Below are 14,763 nucleotides of genomic sequence, written 5' to 3'. Positions count from 1 at the left end.
TTGCTTGAAAAATACCATCTTTGGTCTCTAGCCAAGCAGGATTCCTGGATTATCTAACGCTTGGTGTGCTAACTCTTACCATACCAAAATATACAAGTTCACACCTTTTCATGGCAGGGGAAGGGAGAAGATTCACATAAGACACATGGAAATGTTTCCAAACAGAAATGCAAACTGCCTTGAGCAACTATTATGTTTATTTCTTAAAATAACTGATTTTTTGCCCGAAGAGTTTAATACGATATTAAAATATTTTTTAACTGCTAATTTAAATATTTATCAGTTATTCTAGTCTTCTTATAACTGACGTATCTCGATACTGGTTAGAAATTAGATTAAGTGGCTTAAAATTAACAATAAATGATGAGCAGGGAGGAAAAGTATGTGGAAAGAAAGGTCATGCAGATGGATGTGCAGGGGAGAAGGAAGCGCAGATGACCAAAGAAGAGATGGAGGAAGCTGGTGGAGGAGGACTTGTAGTGACCCTACTTAAGAGGGATAAGCTGCAGAAGAAGAAGAAAATCATAACAAACCAACCACTGAAGCAGCTTCCTCTAGGGTACTACCCTGTATATCATTGTTTCTTCTAATTATTATTCTTGCAGAATGTAGAGTTAAAACTTTTGGAATGAAAATCAATCTAAGCAAAACTAAAATAATGAAAACAAGAAGAATGAGGAAAAATGTTTATTAAACTTAGAAAATCATATACTTGAACAAGTAAAGATTTACATATCTTGGCAGTCTCATTACAACCTCGATAACACAAACAGTAAAATAAACTTAACAAATGATGGTCTAATATGAATAAATTAAACAAAATATGGAAATATAATGGCATTTCAAAGAGCTTCAAACTGAAACTATTATTATATCTACAGCAATACATGGAAGACAAACAGAAAGAAATACAGAAAATCAGAACATTTGAAATAAAAAATGCTTAAGAAAAATAAATAAGACTCACTGGCCAGAATCATCTTTCTCTAAATCCAGAGTAAATTAATAATAAGGTGGTAGCATCTTTTGGCAAGTCGTATAAGTAAATATGACCTCTCCATTGCTTCTGTCTTAGTATCACCACTTCTGGGTCTGCCTCCCACTGACGAGACCTCAATAAAGGTTGCAACCAGTCTGGGTAATGCCCCTTCCCTTAATGCATAGTATTATACATGTCTGTAAGGAGATGTGCTTTGCATTATGGGAGATACTGAGACAAGGAGAGTGATGAGAGCTTGTACCACCTTTGCTAGAGTTGCCTCAGTCGTGAACTAATTCAGACGCAAGCTTTATTTGCCTACACTTCCAACATCTTTCTCTAAATCCAGAGTAATTTAATAATAAGGTGGTACACCAGTTGTTAACTTGTATTGGTAAATATGACCTCTACATTGCTTCTGGCTTAGTATCACCACTCTGGGTCTGCCTCCCACTGATGAGACCTCAATAAAGGTTGAAACCGATCTGGGTAGTGGCCCTTCCCTTAATGCATAGCAGTATTATGGGAGATACTGAGACAAGGGGTGATGAGAGCTTGATCCACCTTTGTTATGAGTTGCCAAAGGATGTACCACCTTACCTCAGTCCTGAAGATATTTTCAAGCGCAAAGTTTGTTTGCTTAACTTGGATAAAGGATTAAACTAAATTTATTATAGTCTGACCAAGTGCAAAATAAACTTCTGACAAATAACCTTAGTTGTATGTAAAACATAAAAAGGAATATCAATAAATTGCTGCTTGCACCAGATGATGCTTTATATCTTCATATAGTTAGATTAATTTTCTTATTTTTTGTACACATTTCCTTATTAATAGAGGGATTATATAAAAAACTTGGTAGAGAAGATGTACACATCCTGCTCTATTAATACTCCATTAACAGAGAGGAAAGTAGTAAAGATCACATTCAATGCTTTCCTTTTATATAAAAGTGATTAACTTAATTGTATGCAATGAATACAAAACAGACATCCATATTGTTCCATCATCCACATTTTGGTTAAAAATGTCATTTATTTGGTAAATAAGTAGTTATATAGGTTCAAACTTGGAAATTTCATAGTGATCATGGCACATTCATGTATCACAAAAAAGTGAACAGTCAAATACAATGCATCATTCAGATGAACATCTCTGGATTTTCACTTATTTAGCCTTCATTTACTTTCTCTCATCAGAGTTTGCATGTGTTTTGTGGAGAGCTTTTTGGTTAGTTACTGTTTCGTTGAAGTGCTGTTAGATAAAGTACAGAATGTGTGATTTTGATAAGCATATGAAGATGCTGCTGATGTCTGAAACAGCATAGGTTCATTTTGCTGTGAGTAGCAAAGCAATATTAAAACCTGCAGTGAATGAAAGTGTATTAAGTTGTACTTTGGTTTTAAAGTGGGATAAAAAAAAAGTTTCATTCAGATAAAGATAAATGTATCTATATACAAGTAAGTTCAGCATTAATATAGAAGCAAATAGCTGTAAGAATGAATGAAAGAATGAAAAAAGTTACAGAATGGAAACCAATAAACAGAGGGGTCCATCAAGGATGCCCAGTGTCACCACCGTTATTTAATATTTATACAGATGAATTAGTAAAGAAATGAAAGGAAAATATAAAACCAGCATTTAAACTGAATCATGGAACTATACTTAATATTCTTTTGTTTGCAGATTACCAAATAATCATAGCAAGAAGTGAAGATGAACTCACCAGTCTAAGGCTTTCCAAAAGCAACATATCTACCACTCTGGTTACTCATCACAGAAACTGAAGAATTTCAAAGAAATTGTCAAACGAAAAAAACTCAAAGCCTTCCAACAGTGAAAAACATCCTGCAAGTAATAATGACAAGATCATGTAAGAGTGAATTTATTCCCATAGCCACTTTCAGAAGACAGTGAACATCGTCAAATCAAGGTCATAACTTTATCATCGCTCCTGGACAAGTACCTATTGCTGAATTCATGACCAACATTTGATAAAATCCAAGCCTACCAAGAGCAATATTCCATCAAAAGAAACAACCTTAAAAATGCACCTGCCATTATGGATCAAACAGAATATAATAAGAAAATGAACAATCTCCTAAAAGATTCCTCTACTCACCAGATTTTACTAAATCTCAGGAATATCCAGAGCATGGTCCGTCAGTCGTGATTTGCCATACAGATGCTCTCAGATGTAGTTTTTGTGGCCATCAAGGCAGGTGGCCACGAAAGATTCATCAGTTTGTCCAAAGTAAGCCAAGCTGCAGGCACAAAGAATGCTGCACAATCCAGGATGAGAAGAGGTATGAAGCTGATCCTTAATAGAACAGATGAAGGTAGCTAGCTACATGTGATTTGAAAGTGATATGGAGATTGTATTTGTAAAGAACTTTTGATCCTGTGTGATAGTTGTTAGAGGGATGGGGACATGCAGTATTTTGTCTGTTTTACAGGAGCTGTGTCACTCAAACAAATAGCCTTATTACTTATTCTCCAGTAGGATGAAAATCTCATGAACTTCAAATTCTGAGAAAACAGTTCTATCTTATTTCTTGTAAGATCTCATGTCACCTTAATTTTGATGATATTCGGATCTTCAGTCAATATCCAACTTCTCCTGACCTGCACTCTGCCACACCTTTCCTAGCACAAACATACATGGAGAGCTTCCTAGTTTTAAAAAAAAGGTGGGGAGGGCATTCTCTTCTTTAAGAAATTAGCTGTTACATGTACAAATCCTAACACTATATAAATCCCAAATACGAAGAAACTTTAGAATACTGTTTTGGACTGAAGGTGTTAACACCAAAAGCCTTCATAAGAATATATGATACTATCTGGAAGAAGTCAAATGGCTTAATACTCTTTGATGACTACCCTCTCTTTCTCACAGATTCCCTCCAATCGCTTTTTTCATGGATGCTCTGTTTCTGCCTTTTATACAGGTATATTCACAAGCACCCTACTTTACTGACTACCATTGTTCTAATTTCCTCTAAACAAGTCAAAACCGAAACAGCTGCTGGTGGAGATCCATAGTTAAATTTTGAACTACTTTGAACCACGAATTAACTTATCTTCCTCTTTCAAATCTATCCACCTTTGTTCTTTGGCACAGCCTTTGCCATGCTTTTTGTCAAGACTATATATAACCTCCTGTTGTTAAAGATTCCTTCTTTGTCCCTAACTTATGCATATGTGTCAATCTTATATTATAGGTTCTGTAACTTCATGGGATCTGGGGTTACTATTATAAATATATACATTTTCTGTAATGCTATGCAGTAATCTGATATAAGAGAATAATCATGATTTATTTCATCATTTCACGAAGTTTAAGGTTTGAGCTCTCCGATCATCATTTCATGCAATAATTTTAAACTGTAACTGCTTATAACAACTTGTTTGTGTGGAAGCAAGATTATTGACAAATTATTCAAGTTTGCTAAAATACTGCTTAAAGGTATAGACTGAAGTTTAGATAATAGTATATACATCATGTGTATAATAAAAATTACAATAATGGATAATGAACTTTATTTTATGTGAATCCGACCAACAAATGGTCGTCAACCTGTCATATATTTAGTACCACTGATAGGCCAAGATTTACATAACCCAGTTCCTCTTTTGTAGAGACCAAATATGAAACTTTTCCCATGCCCAGGCCTCCAATAAGCAGCATAGTGGTCTACAGGATGCTGAAATGTGCGTCACCTAAGACTTCAAATACCCATGTCCACAATGGAGTTCAAATGCACAGCCATTCAATTGAAGAGAGGGAACATTATCTACTGGCCAACCAGATTCACAATTTATATGTGAATCCTAATCCCCCACGAAAGTTGTCATATTTTACTGGAAAGAGAGGAGTGTTCAAAATCTTCAAAGTTTTAAAATGCAATATCAAATATAGTTAGTGCAAAACAAACAAATTAGGACTTTCAATATGAATAAAAGTTTACTACTGGATATGTTACATAAACTTTTCAAGATCATTTATGTTAGTTTCCCATTTTAGGACTTACTTTTTGGGAACTTTGATGTCTTTGAATGCTTTCACTGAATTTGTTTGGTTCTGATTGTTCAAGAAATCATTTAAAAAGTCTTCCTGTAAGAGGAAAAACCATAAAAAAAAATAACATTAATGGACGTGGCAAAAATTATCTCTTTCAAACATGTGAAACTAATATAACATTCATGTAAGCAACTAGCACTGACTTACAGTCTAGAGATATCAAAACCATAGGATAAAGCCTGCTTCTGATTACTGGATTAAGTTTTTATAATAATATTCTATCTTACATAGTTTGGTTTCACACTATTCATTAAATTGACAAAATTATAAAACAACTTTGAATTACACTGTGAATCCAAAGCATAAAAGCATTAAGCACAAAACAAAATAACATTTGGCTGCAGGTTTTAAGGTTCTCATTCTATGATCCAATAAAAAAAAAAAATCATTAAAACAAAATGAGGTGTCAAACAACCAAAAAATTGCATTGGTGATTTTGAGGTAATTTCTGCTTATACTTGTCATTTTTAAATATAAGAAACACCATCTTATGTTTTGCTATGATATGTAAGCTCATAACATGAGATGAAGCTTCTGATTTATTTAAGGTTGTTGTAGTTAAATAAGTAACTTCAGATTATACCAACTAACAATGTGATTATCTGAACATCTGATAATATATTTCATGATTAAAAAAATAAGCATATAAAACTGCTCATGACAGCTTAAGAGCACAGTGCAGCAACAAATGCTTTTGTTATATCATAGGAAACACAAACTGGAACCTTTGAATTATATCATAACCAACTGACTTATCTGATCCTTAATGGTTAGCTCAATGAGTAAGTCAAATAAGTAAGGCTTCACAGCCAGTCTTTCTCTGGCCACTTTTTCAGGATCAAACACCTAGTTTTTTATGTGAGAAAATAGTTAGCTCAAATTAAACTGAAAAGTTTATAAGTTTTCCCAACCAAACACTACTGTTAGCAAATGAGCCATAGAGGCTATGCAAAATACATACCATATGCTTACCCTCAGGTAAGATAAATATACAGAGCGAAGATCCTTCAGAGAAATATAAACATTATAAATATAATAAATGACATTACATAAGGGCCATGTAATATTCTGTGAAGTATCTTTGGCACTTCATGGAATATCTTTGGCTTCATAGATTGAAGCAAGCAAGGATTATAATTTGGTTAAAGGCCTATGTAGCTCAGTGGAAGTGACGATTGCATCCTCTGCACTAGGCTGCATGAAGATAGACTTATGGTCCGAATGTAGTCGCCAACTGGAGGAACTTTTTCTAAGCCTTTCTTCGACCGCTTCCCGAGTTGGTCAATCTCTGGCACGGGCAAGTGAGTTTTTTCTACTGGAAACTCTGGTTTTTCATCCCGTAAAGTCAAGAAAATCAACCGTAGAACCCACATATAATATTCGTACCTAACCCTAACTTGTTAGATACAAAGAGATGGCAGCACTTCTTTGCAGCCACAAAATTAAGTGAAATATTTTTGAAAATCTAATACCATTACTATAAGACAAAGAAAGACATTTTCATCTACAGAAACCAAGCTCAATGCTACAATAAAGTTGAACCAAGTACTAATCAGCCATTGTGATTCAGATCCAGAGGAGTAAGACTTGTGCTCAACATTATTAGTTTAAAGGAACTGTAAGAGTTGTGTAGATAAAAAACATTATGAACAATCAACAGTAATCACTTCCCAAAACTTAGAGATTAGCATACATTCAGTGTGGTTAAGGTTCAGATGATTTCATAGCATTTCGCATATTTCGAGGAAAGAATCAAATCTGAAACTACTGGAATGAAGAATCTTTAGTTCCAAAGAACTCTATGCATAGTGTCAATAGCATGAAAAGCAAGCTGGAGTTGTTGGATTCTAATCAAAGCAGAGTACTTGATAGACACCTAGTAAGGGGAGGGGGGGGGGGGGGGAGAGAGAGAGAGAGAGAGAGAGAGAGGTGGTAATGTTTCTTTTGTAGATGGTAAGAAGGAAGAAAGACAGTTTCTGAGCTAGTTTAAAGGAAGTGCATAGATATGAATCTGCAAAGATTCTGTGCAATTTGTCCAGAGGTTCCTTTAGGGAGGGCACTGAAATTCTTTTCACATCAGATTGTAGTCTGGTAGGCCAATTATGATTATGAACAACTTTTTGAATAGTGATTTCATTGTCTCCATTAGACATCGGATTGCTTTTAATTTAATTCAAATTTTCTAGCAAAAGGGAATGAGAAGAGCAGATTATACGAGTTCTATGTACAAGACTCTTGGCAATACCTATCTTCTGCGATGAATGATAGTGTGAGGATGAGTAAATGTAACTGCCAATAAAGGCTGGTTTTTGATTAATTGAAAATTCAACATGACCTGTAGGATTCAGGTTCAATAGTGAACTACAGGAATACAAAGTACTTTTTCCAGGAACTGATGTAATTCTGACTCTCAGTGGGACCAGAGTGAAAATATATCATCAACAAAATGCAGCTACATATGAGGTTGAGGAAAAATCGCATGAACGAGTTGATTTTCTAGATGCTCTATGAAACAGTCAACTAAAGTTGGTGAGAAAGAACTGCCCACTGCTGTTCTTTCGATTTATTTGAACAACTTCTTCTGGAATGGAAAATAGCCTGCATTGAAGTTAATTTAAATTAAAAAAAAAAGTCTTCTGGGAAATCAGATTGATAAAACTGAAGAGTCTATTGTGGTGGGATGCTGGTGAATAGGAAAACTAGACCAAACAAAACTATAATCTTGTTATTAGACACACATTGATCTTTAATTTTCTCTGTAAAGTCAAGGCTATTTTTTAATATAAGAGCTAGTGTGGCCAGGGAGATTCTGAAGATGACAATAAAGATGCTTTGTATAGCAGACGGTAGGAAAGTCTATACAGTCCACTACTGGGCTTGAGGTAGACCATAGAGATGAGGCACATGAGCATGATGAATCTGTAACCGCTCAACAGTAGTGGTATCACAAGATTGTACACTGTCAAATAATTTATATTTATTGATTTGAAAATTTGATGCATCCCGGCTGATCACACTGTGGATTGACCTCTCTCTTAATAAGATATTAAATTTATTATTATATTCAGTGATATTCATGACAATGATGGTATTACCTTTGTGATGACAATATTGATGTTCTGACATTAGGAACAAAGAGCTTGTATTTCTGGGAAGGGTATATGCAAAGGAGATAGTTTTGTTTAGTATAGAGTTAGGGAAATATCAAATTAAATTTATTAGCTTCATCTGCATATAATTCTCCGATGCCTTTTTCCACGTTTACCATGACTTCTAAGTAAGGTCAATCAGGACATTACTCCATAAGTTTGTTTATGGATTTGTTAAAATTAGAGCTTAGTATAGTAACCGACAAAGGAAAGATGGTGATGGCTTTGTCCATGCAGGAATTTAATTTTGATTTCAGTCATTTCGTGAAATGTGAGGTGTGCTATTATATAGATAAATTGTGATATTTAAGGCGGATGGAAGGAGGACTTGATGAGTGCTAATATGTCATTAACTGAAAGTGTTAGTACTGAGAATGCCATGAGGATGAGTGCTCATCTAATAGAAAAGAAGGGCAGTGTAACAGAGCAGTAAAAACATGGTAAAAAATTTTTGAAAAAGAGAACAAGCGATCTCAAAAACTTAACAATCGATGGTACAAAAGATGAAAGTGATACGAATGTAGTGGAAGTTAAAAAACAATGTGCAGTTAAAGGTAAGGTGGCAAGTGGCATTGACTGCGAACAAGCATGTCTGGCTGGCAAAAAAATTGAGAAAGTGAAGGAGATCGAAAATGTGATGCAAGATTTGAAAGTTGAATTGGTTAAGACGAGGCAAGAAATGCAATGGATGCGGAATGATGTTAAGAGCATTCGAGATATGTATGGAAGAGTGAAAATACAAATAATATTGGTATAAAAGAGGTAATGAAAGACCAGCGAGTGGCATTGTATGGTGATTCAATTATTAATGGTGTGTTCGATAAGAGGATGCCAAAGGTTTGTTTTCCTGGAGGTAGAATGAGTAGAGTGATATTGGCATTGGATATGAGAAGTAAGCAAGCAAAAGAGTTGATAGTTGTAATAGACAAAAATGACTTGAGAGGGAACAAAGAACATGTCAAGATTGGATATCAGACAGTTGCTGAGACAAATAAAAGATAATAGTGTGATGAGAAAGGCAGTAAGTGTGCTGCCCAAGTATAACAGTGCTGATACGAGGCAGAGAACAGGAATTATTAATGATATATTAGCAGAAATGTGTGAGGAGAAAGGAGTGCAGTTTGTTAATATGTGGAATGAGTTTGAAGGACGAAATGAACTATATAAGAGTGATGACTGCATTTGAATGGTTCTGGTGTGAGTGCTGATGGAAGGTAGAAAAGTGAGTGCACAGAATGAATCTGATCAAGTGAAAAGTGATGTGGAAGAACAGGAGGGTAAGACAGGAGAGATTGAAGAGGTGGTTATGAATGAAGAAGTGAGTGGCACGAGTATAGAGAATGAAAGAACAGGCATCAAGCCAGACAGGGAAACAGGGAGGCTCGGGGCGGACAGGGGAACAAAGCTTGAGAAAGACTGGTGCTTCAAGAGGATGTAAATGTGTGTGTGTAGACAAAAAGAGAAGGGGATGACCTGGGATGAAGGGGAAACAGTTGGATTTGAAGAAGGTTCTTAGATGAATAAGGAGAAAAAGAAAATAGCCAGTTAAGCATGGAGAAGTCACATCAAATAAGTGGTATCAGTGGAACTACCTATAGGTATAGGAACAAGTTGCTATGTTTGTATACAAATGCTAGAAGTGTAAGAAACAATGCAAATGAAATGATTACATTATTGAGTCTGTTTACCCAAGAATTGGTGGAATAAGTGAGACATGGTTGGATGAGGATGATATCCTGACAGGAATAGAGATGGAAAGGTATGATGTTTTGTGAAGATAGAAAGAGTAAAAAGGAAGAGAGAGTGTTATTGATGATAGAGAAAGAGTTATGTTCATACAAAGTAGAGGTGCAAGAGGGGGGAAATAGTGCCAGTGGTTTTGAGGCAGAATGCTGTGAGATAGAGGTGAATAGAATGAAATACTTGGTCGGATGTTGTTATAGACCTGGTAATGTGGATGGGAGTGACTATGAATGTATAATCAAATTAGCAAAGCAAATAAGAAAAGGGTGATCATTATGGGCAATTTTAATTATGGCAATATAGACTGGGATGATGAGATAGCAACTGAAAGTAAAGCAAATAAGTGAGTTTTTGGGGGACAACTACCTCAGACAGTACGTAACAGAGGGCACACGAAGATTGAGGGTCTTGGATTTGATCATCTCATCAGAGGATGTAATTATTTCATAGTCTCACCAACTGGAGGGTGATGAGAGTGACCATGAAATGCATACTTAATACCTGGGTGGTTGGAGCACTGTGGAGCCCTCTAAGCAAAGGGGATATGTGGAACTACAAGACTGGTGATTATGAGGAGCTCAGGAAAGAGTTTGCAGGTGTAGCATAGAATGAAAAGCTAGCTGGAAAGGAGATCAATGCACTTGGGGGATATTCAAGAAGTGTCTAGTAGAAGCAATGTCGAAATGTATTCCAAGGGTTAGAAGGTTAAATAAGGTAGGTGTGAAATGAATAAAGAGATTAAGTATGTGATACAGAGGAAAAAGGTATTATGGAGGCAGCATAAGAGAAGTGAATCAATTCCATGAGGATTACAAAGAACAGGCAAGGAGGGTGACTTGGTTGGTAAGGGTGCAAAAAATATGAGCAGCAATTAGCTAACGAAACCAAAAAAGAATCCTAGGGAGTTCTTTCAATATGTAGCCAGCGGGGGGAAAAAAAAGAATGTTAATTTGTATGGCTTTTTTGCCTATTTTTGTTTAGGTGTCATTGGCTTTGGTGTGTGAAATGAATAAAGAGATTAAGTATGCGATACAGAGGAAAAAGGCATCATGGAGGCAGCATAAGAGAAGTGAATCAATTCCATGAGGATTACAAACAGACAAGGAGGGCGACTTGGTTGGTAAGGGTGCAAAAAATATGAACAGCAGTTAGCTAATGAAACCATAAAGAATCCTAGGGAGCCACAAAAAAAAAAGTTAATTTGTATGGCTATTTTGCCTATTTTTTTGTTGAGGAGTACTTTTATGATGTCATTGGCTTTTTACTCGATTTTTAGGGCATTACTGATGTTTATAAGGAAGGAATAATTTTGGACACATCTCTGTAGGATGTTCCTGGTTGTCATCTTATTGAGAGGCATCTGGAGTATGGAAATATTACTGAAGTATGACTGAAAGGTGGAGGGGGTTGGAAATGTGAAGATACAGAGATGTGGGAGAATTGCAGGTAAGACACAAGGTATGTGAAATTTAAAACCCAGGTTTTAAGGATAAGAGTGAATTCTTTGGAAGAAGGTGAAAGAGAGAAATTTTTTGGGGAAAAGAGAAGAATAGAATAAGATGAAAGAAGATTAGGGGTGGAAGTAACGGGGTGTGACCTGTTTTGACTGTGTGTTGAAACACACACCTAGTGGAGACCTTTCCCACGTGGAAAAGTGCAGTCTTAATGAGCAGTTTATAAAGGCCTTTCATTCTTGAAAATATGACATCATTGAGAAGAGGAGGAGACAGTAGGTGAGCAAGAGGTATATGGGGAATTAAGCAAACTTGATGTAAATAAAGCTGTGTAACTTGATAATATATTACCACGAATTTTGAACAAAGAATGTGCCAGGGAGTTGACATCAGCCTTGACATATTTGAATATGAGTCTTGTACTGGGTAAATCCCAAAGGAGTGGAAGGAGGGCAAGATTGCACTGCTTCATAAGGGAGGTGATAGAACTCAGGCATCAAATTATAGGCTGGTGTGTCAGATGTGGTTAAGGTGCTGGAGAAGCTGGTGAGAACTAGGATTCAGAATTGGGCTGACAACAATGGTATTATCTTTGATTGCCAGCATGGATTTGCTAAAGCAAGGTCATGTTTTAGAAATCTACTTACTTATTACAATAAGGAGAAGGCTTCATTGGACAGAGATTTTACAAAGGCTTTTGATAGATTGTCACACAATAAGTCAATAGTCAAACTAGAGCAAATGGGGCTGGATATTAGATTAGTGCATTGGATCAGAGGCTGGCTATCTGACAGGTATCAGAAAGTTGTGCATGGGGGGGGGGGGGCATATCCCAGAAGAGAAGAGTCTCAGGAAAGTGGTGTGCCTTGGGGGTCTGGACCACCTTACTCCAGTGCCTTGGGGGTACTGGAGTAAGGTGGTACAACACCGGTTGTACCACCTTACTCCAGTCGTGAAGATAGTTTCAGGTGCAAACTTTGTTTGTACACACTTGGATAAAGGATTAAATTAAATTTATTATAGTCTAACCAAGTGAAAAATAAACTTTCAACATCTTTCTCTAAATCCAGAGTAATTTAATAAAAAGGTGGCACACTGTTTGGCAACTTCTATAGGCAGAGATGACCTTGCTAATGCTTCTGCTTGGTATCTCCACTTGGGCCTGGCTCCCACTGAAGAGACCTCAATAAAGGTCGAAACTAGTCTGGGTAGTAGCCCTTCCCTTAATGCATAACATTATACACATCCGCAAGGAGATGTGTTTTGCATTATGGGAGATACTGAGGCAGTCTAACCAAGTGAAAAATAAACTTTCAACAACTTGGAGTAATTACTTCGAGAAACTGCTAAATGAAACAAGCAGTGATAGTACAGTGGTAAAAAACACTCAGCAGGCATACAGTCAAGAATACATATCCATACTTGAAGTAGAAAAAGCCATCAAAGGCTTGAAATGTGGAAAGGCAGCAGGAGTAGATGATATTCAACCAGAAATGCTGAAGTATGGTGGTATAAAAGTCTTACAGTGGCTGCACTGCATAATTCAGAAAGCCTGAACAGAGGGACGAATTCCCAATGATTGGAGTAGTGCTCTCATAGTATCCATATATAAAAAGGGAAATAAAACTGAATGTGAGAATTACAGAGGTATTTCCCTACTGAGTGTTCCTGGCAAGATCTATGCCAGTATACTTGAGAAACGGTTGAGAAGAATTGTGGAAGAAAAGCTTGGTGAAGAACAAGCTGGATTCAGGACAAATAGAGGCTGTCAGGATCAGATCGTCACTTTACGACAAATAGTCGAGAAAGCATGGGAATATAACAAAGATCTGTATTTAAGTTTTGTCGATCTGGAAAAGGCATATGACAAGGTGCCAAGAGAGAAGCTACTCAATACGCTGCAGTTATATGGTGTCAATGGGGCATTATATCAAGCAATACTTAGTCTTTATTTGAGTTGTAAATCAGCAGTTAGAATGGAAGGAAGTACAGGAAGATGGTTTAATGTTAAATCTGGTGTGAGACAAGGATGTACATTATTCCCTCTGTTATTCATTATCTATATGGATCACATTATGAAGGAAAGTGGTATTAAATATATCAAAATTGGAGATGTTAATGTCAGCTCTTTGCTTTATGCAGACGATGTTAAATAACTTCTAAATAAATCCACTATGAGTCTGCAAGATTCCTTACTAAATTGAATAACTGTTGTAATAGATATGGTATGAAAGTCAGCATTAAAAAGACAAAGACAATGAAAATAGGCAGAATCGTTGAAAATATCAACTGAATTGTGAACGGAGAACCTGTGGAATAAGTAAAACATTTCACCTACTTAGGCACGATTTTTAGTGAAGATGGTAAATCAAATATGGAAATAGACAACAGAATCGATAAAGCTGGTATAGTAGGAAGTCAATTGAATAAATTCATATGGAATAAGAGAGAAATTAGTCAGAACACTAAATTAGCTGTATACAAGACTGTGTTCAAACCAGTTTTAACTTATGGATCTGAGAGCTGGGTCAGAAGTAAAATACTTAGAGACCGCAGATATGAGAGTCCTGAGAAAGATTAGAGGCGTGAACAGAATGCATCAATGGCAATATCATAGTAAAAATTAGGATATTAGGAAAGAACTTGACATTGTCAGCATCCAGGAATGCATTAGCAGAGCTAATCTTAGGTGGTATGGTTGGCAAAACAAGTGTTCTCTGCCAGGTTGGCAGCAAAACGACCCAGAGGAAGACCAAGATATTGGTGGATTGATACGGTACGAAGTGCCTTAGACAACAGAAATATAAGATCTGATAATGTTGGAGTCTTAACAAGTAACAGACTGATTTGGAGGAAAATTGTAGATAGGAAGTTAGTACGGTTGTAAATTTTTCATGTAGTACTATCATATCCTGTACACCCCTTGAGGGCACATGACAGGAATTTGATGATGATGACACATTGCTCCCTTGATGAAACAAAAATTAATTTTAATGTCTTCTCATATACAGGGTGTTCGGGATAAATTTGACATATTTATAATTAATTATATTTTTCCGTAAGTTACATGTATTAACACACACTTCTCTTCATTTAAAAGTTTGGACCCTTCTTCATTCATATACAAGATGTCAGAAAGGATGGATAGCTGGAACCCACCTGAATCATGGAAGAGAATAACTTGTATCATGATGATTCGTGCCCGCCATCAAAATAAGGATATTACGACTGCTGCCCAATGCTCCCTGAATACAGTAAAAACAATCAGGCATGAACTAGAGACTTGCAATGGTGACTACGAGGATGTAGCAAGAAGAAAGATCCCTAGCAGACGATCTGATTGCGTTCGTACAGCAG

At 36.3% G+C, this 14,763-nt stretch overlaps 1 protein-coding gene across 2 annotated transcripts in view; it reads right to left on the bottom strand.

The window, feature by feature from the left end:
• NAT1 (N-acetyltransferase 1) overlaps positions 1-14,763 on the bottom strand; it is a 297,904-nt gene that overhangs the window by 126,764 nt on the left and 156,377 nt on the right. For both annotated transcript variants that reach the window (XM_090404548.1, XM_090404546.1), the window contains one exon: positions 5,011-5,093. In XM_090404548.1, coding sequence (XP_090260674.1) covers positions 5,011-5,093 — 83 coding nt within the window. The remainder of the gene's footprint in view (positions 1-5,010; positions 5,094-14,763) is intronic.

The sequence above is a fragment of the Typopeltis vanoorti genome, chromosome 15 (assembly GCF_054136105.1).
Source record: "Typopeltis vanoorti isolate ZY-2024b chromosome 15, IOZ_Tvanoo_1.0, whole genome shotgun sequence".
NCBI lineage: Eukaryota > Metazoa > Arthropoda > Arachnida > Uropygi > Thelyphonidae > Typopeltis > Typopeltis vanoorti.
The sequence above is the reverse complement of the archived record's forward strand: the minus strand, read 5'-3'. Positions and strand labels throughout refer to the sequence as shown.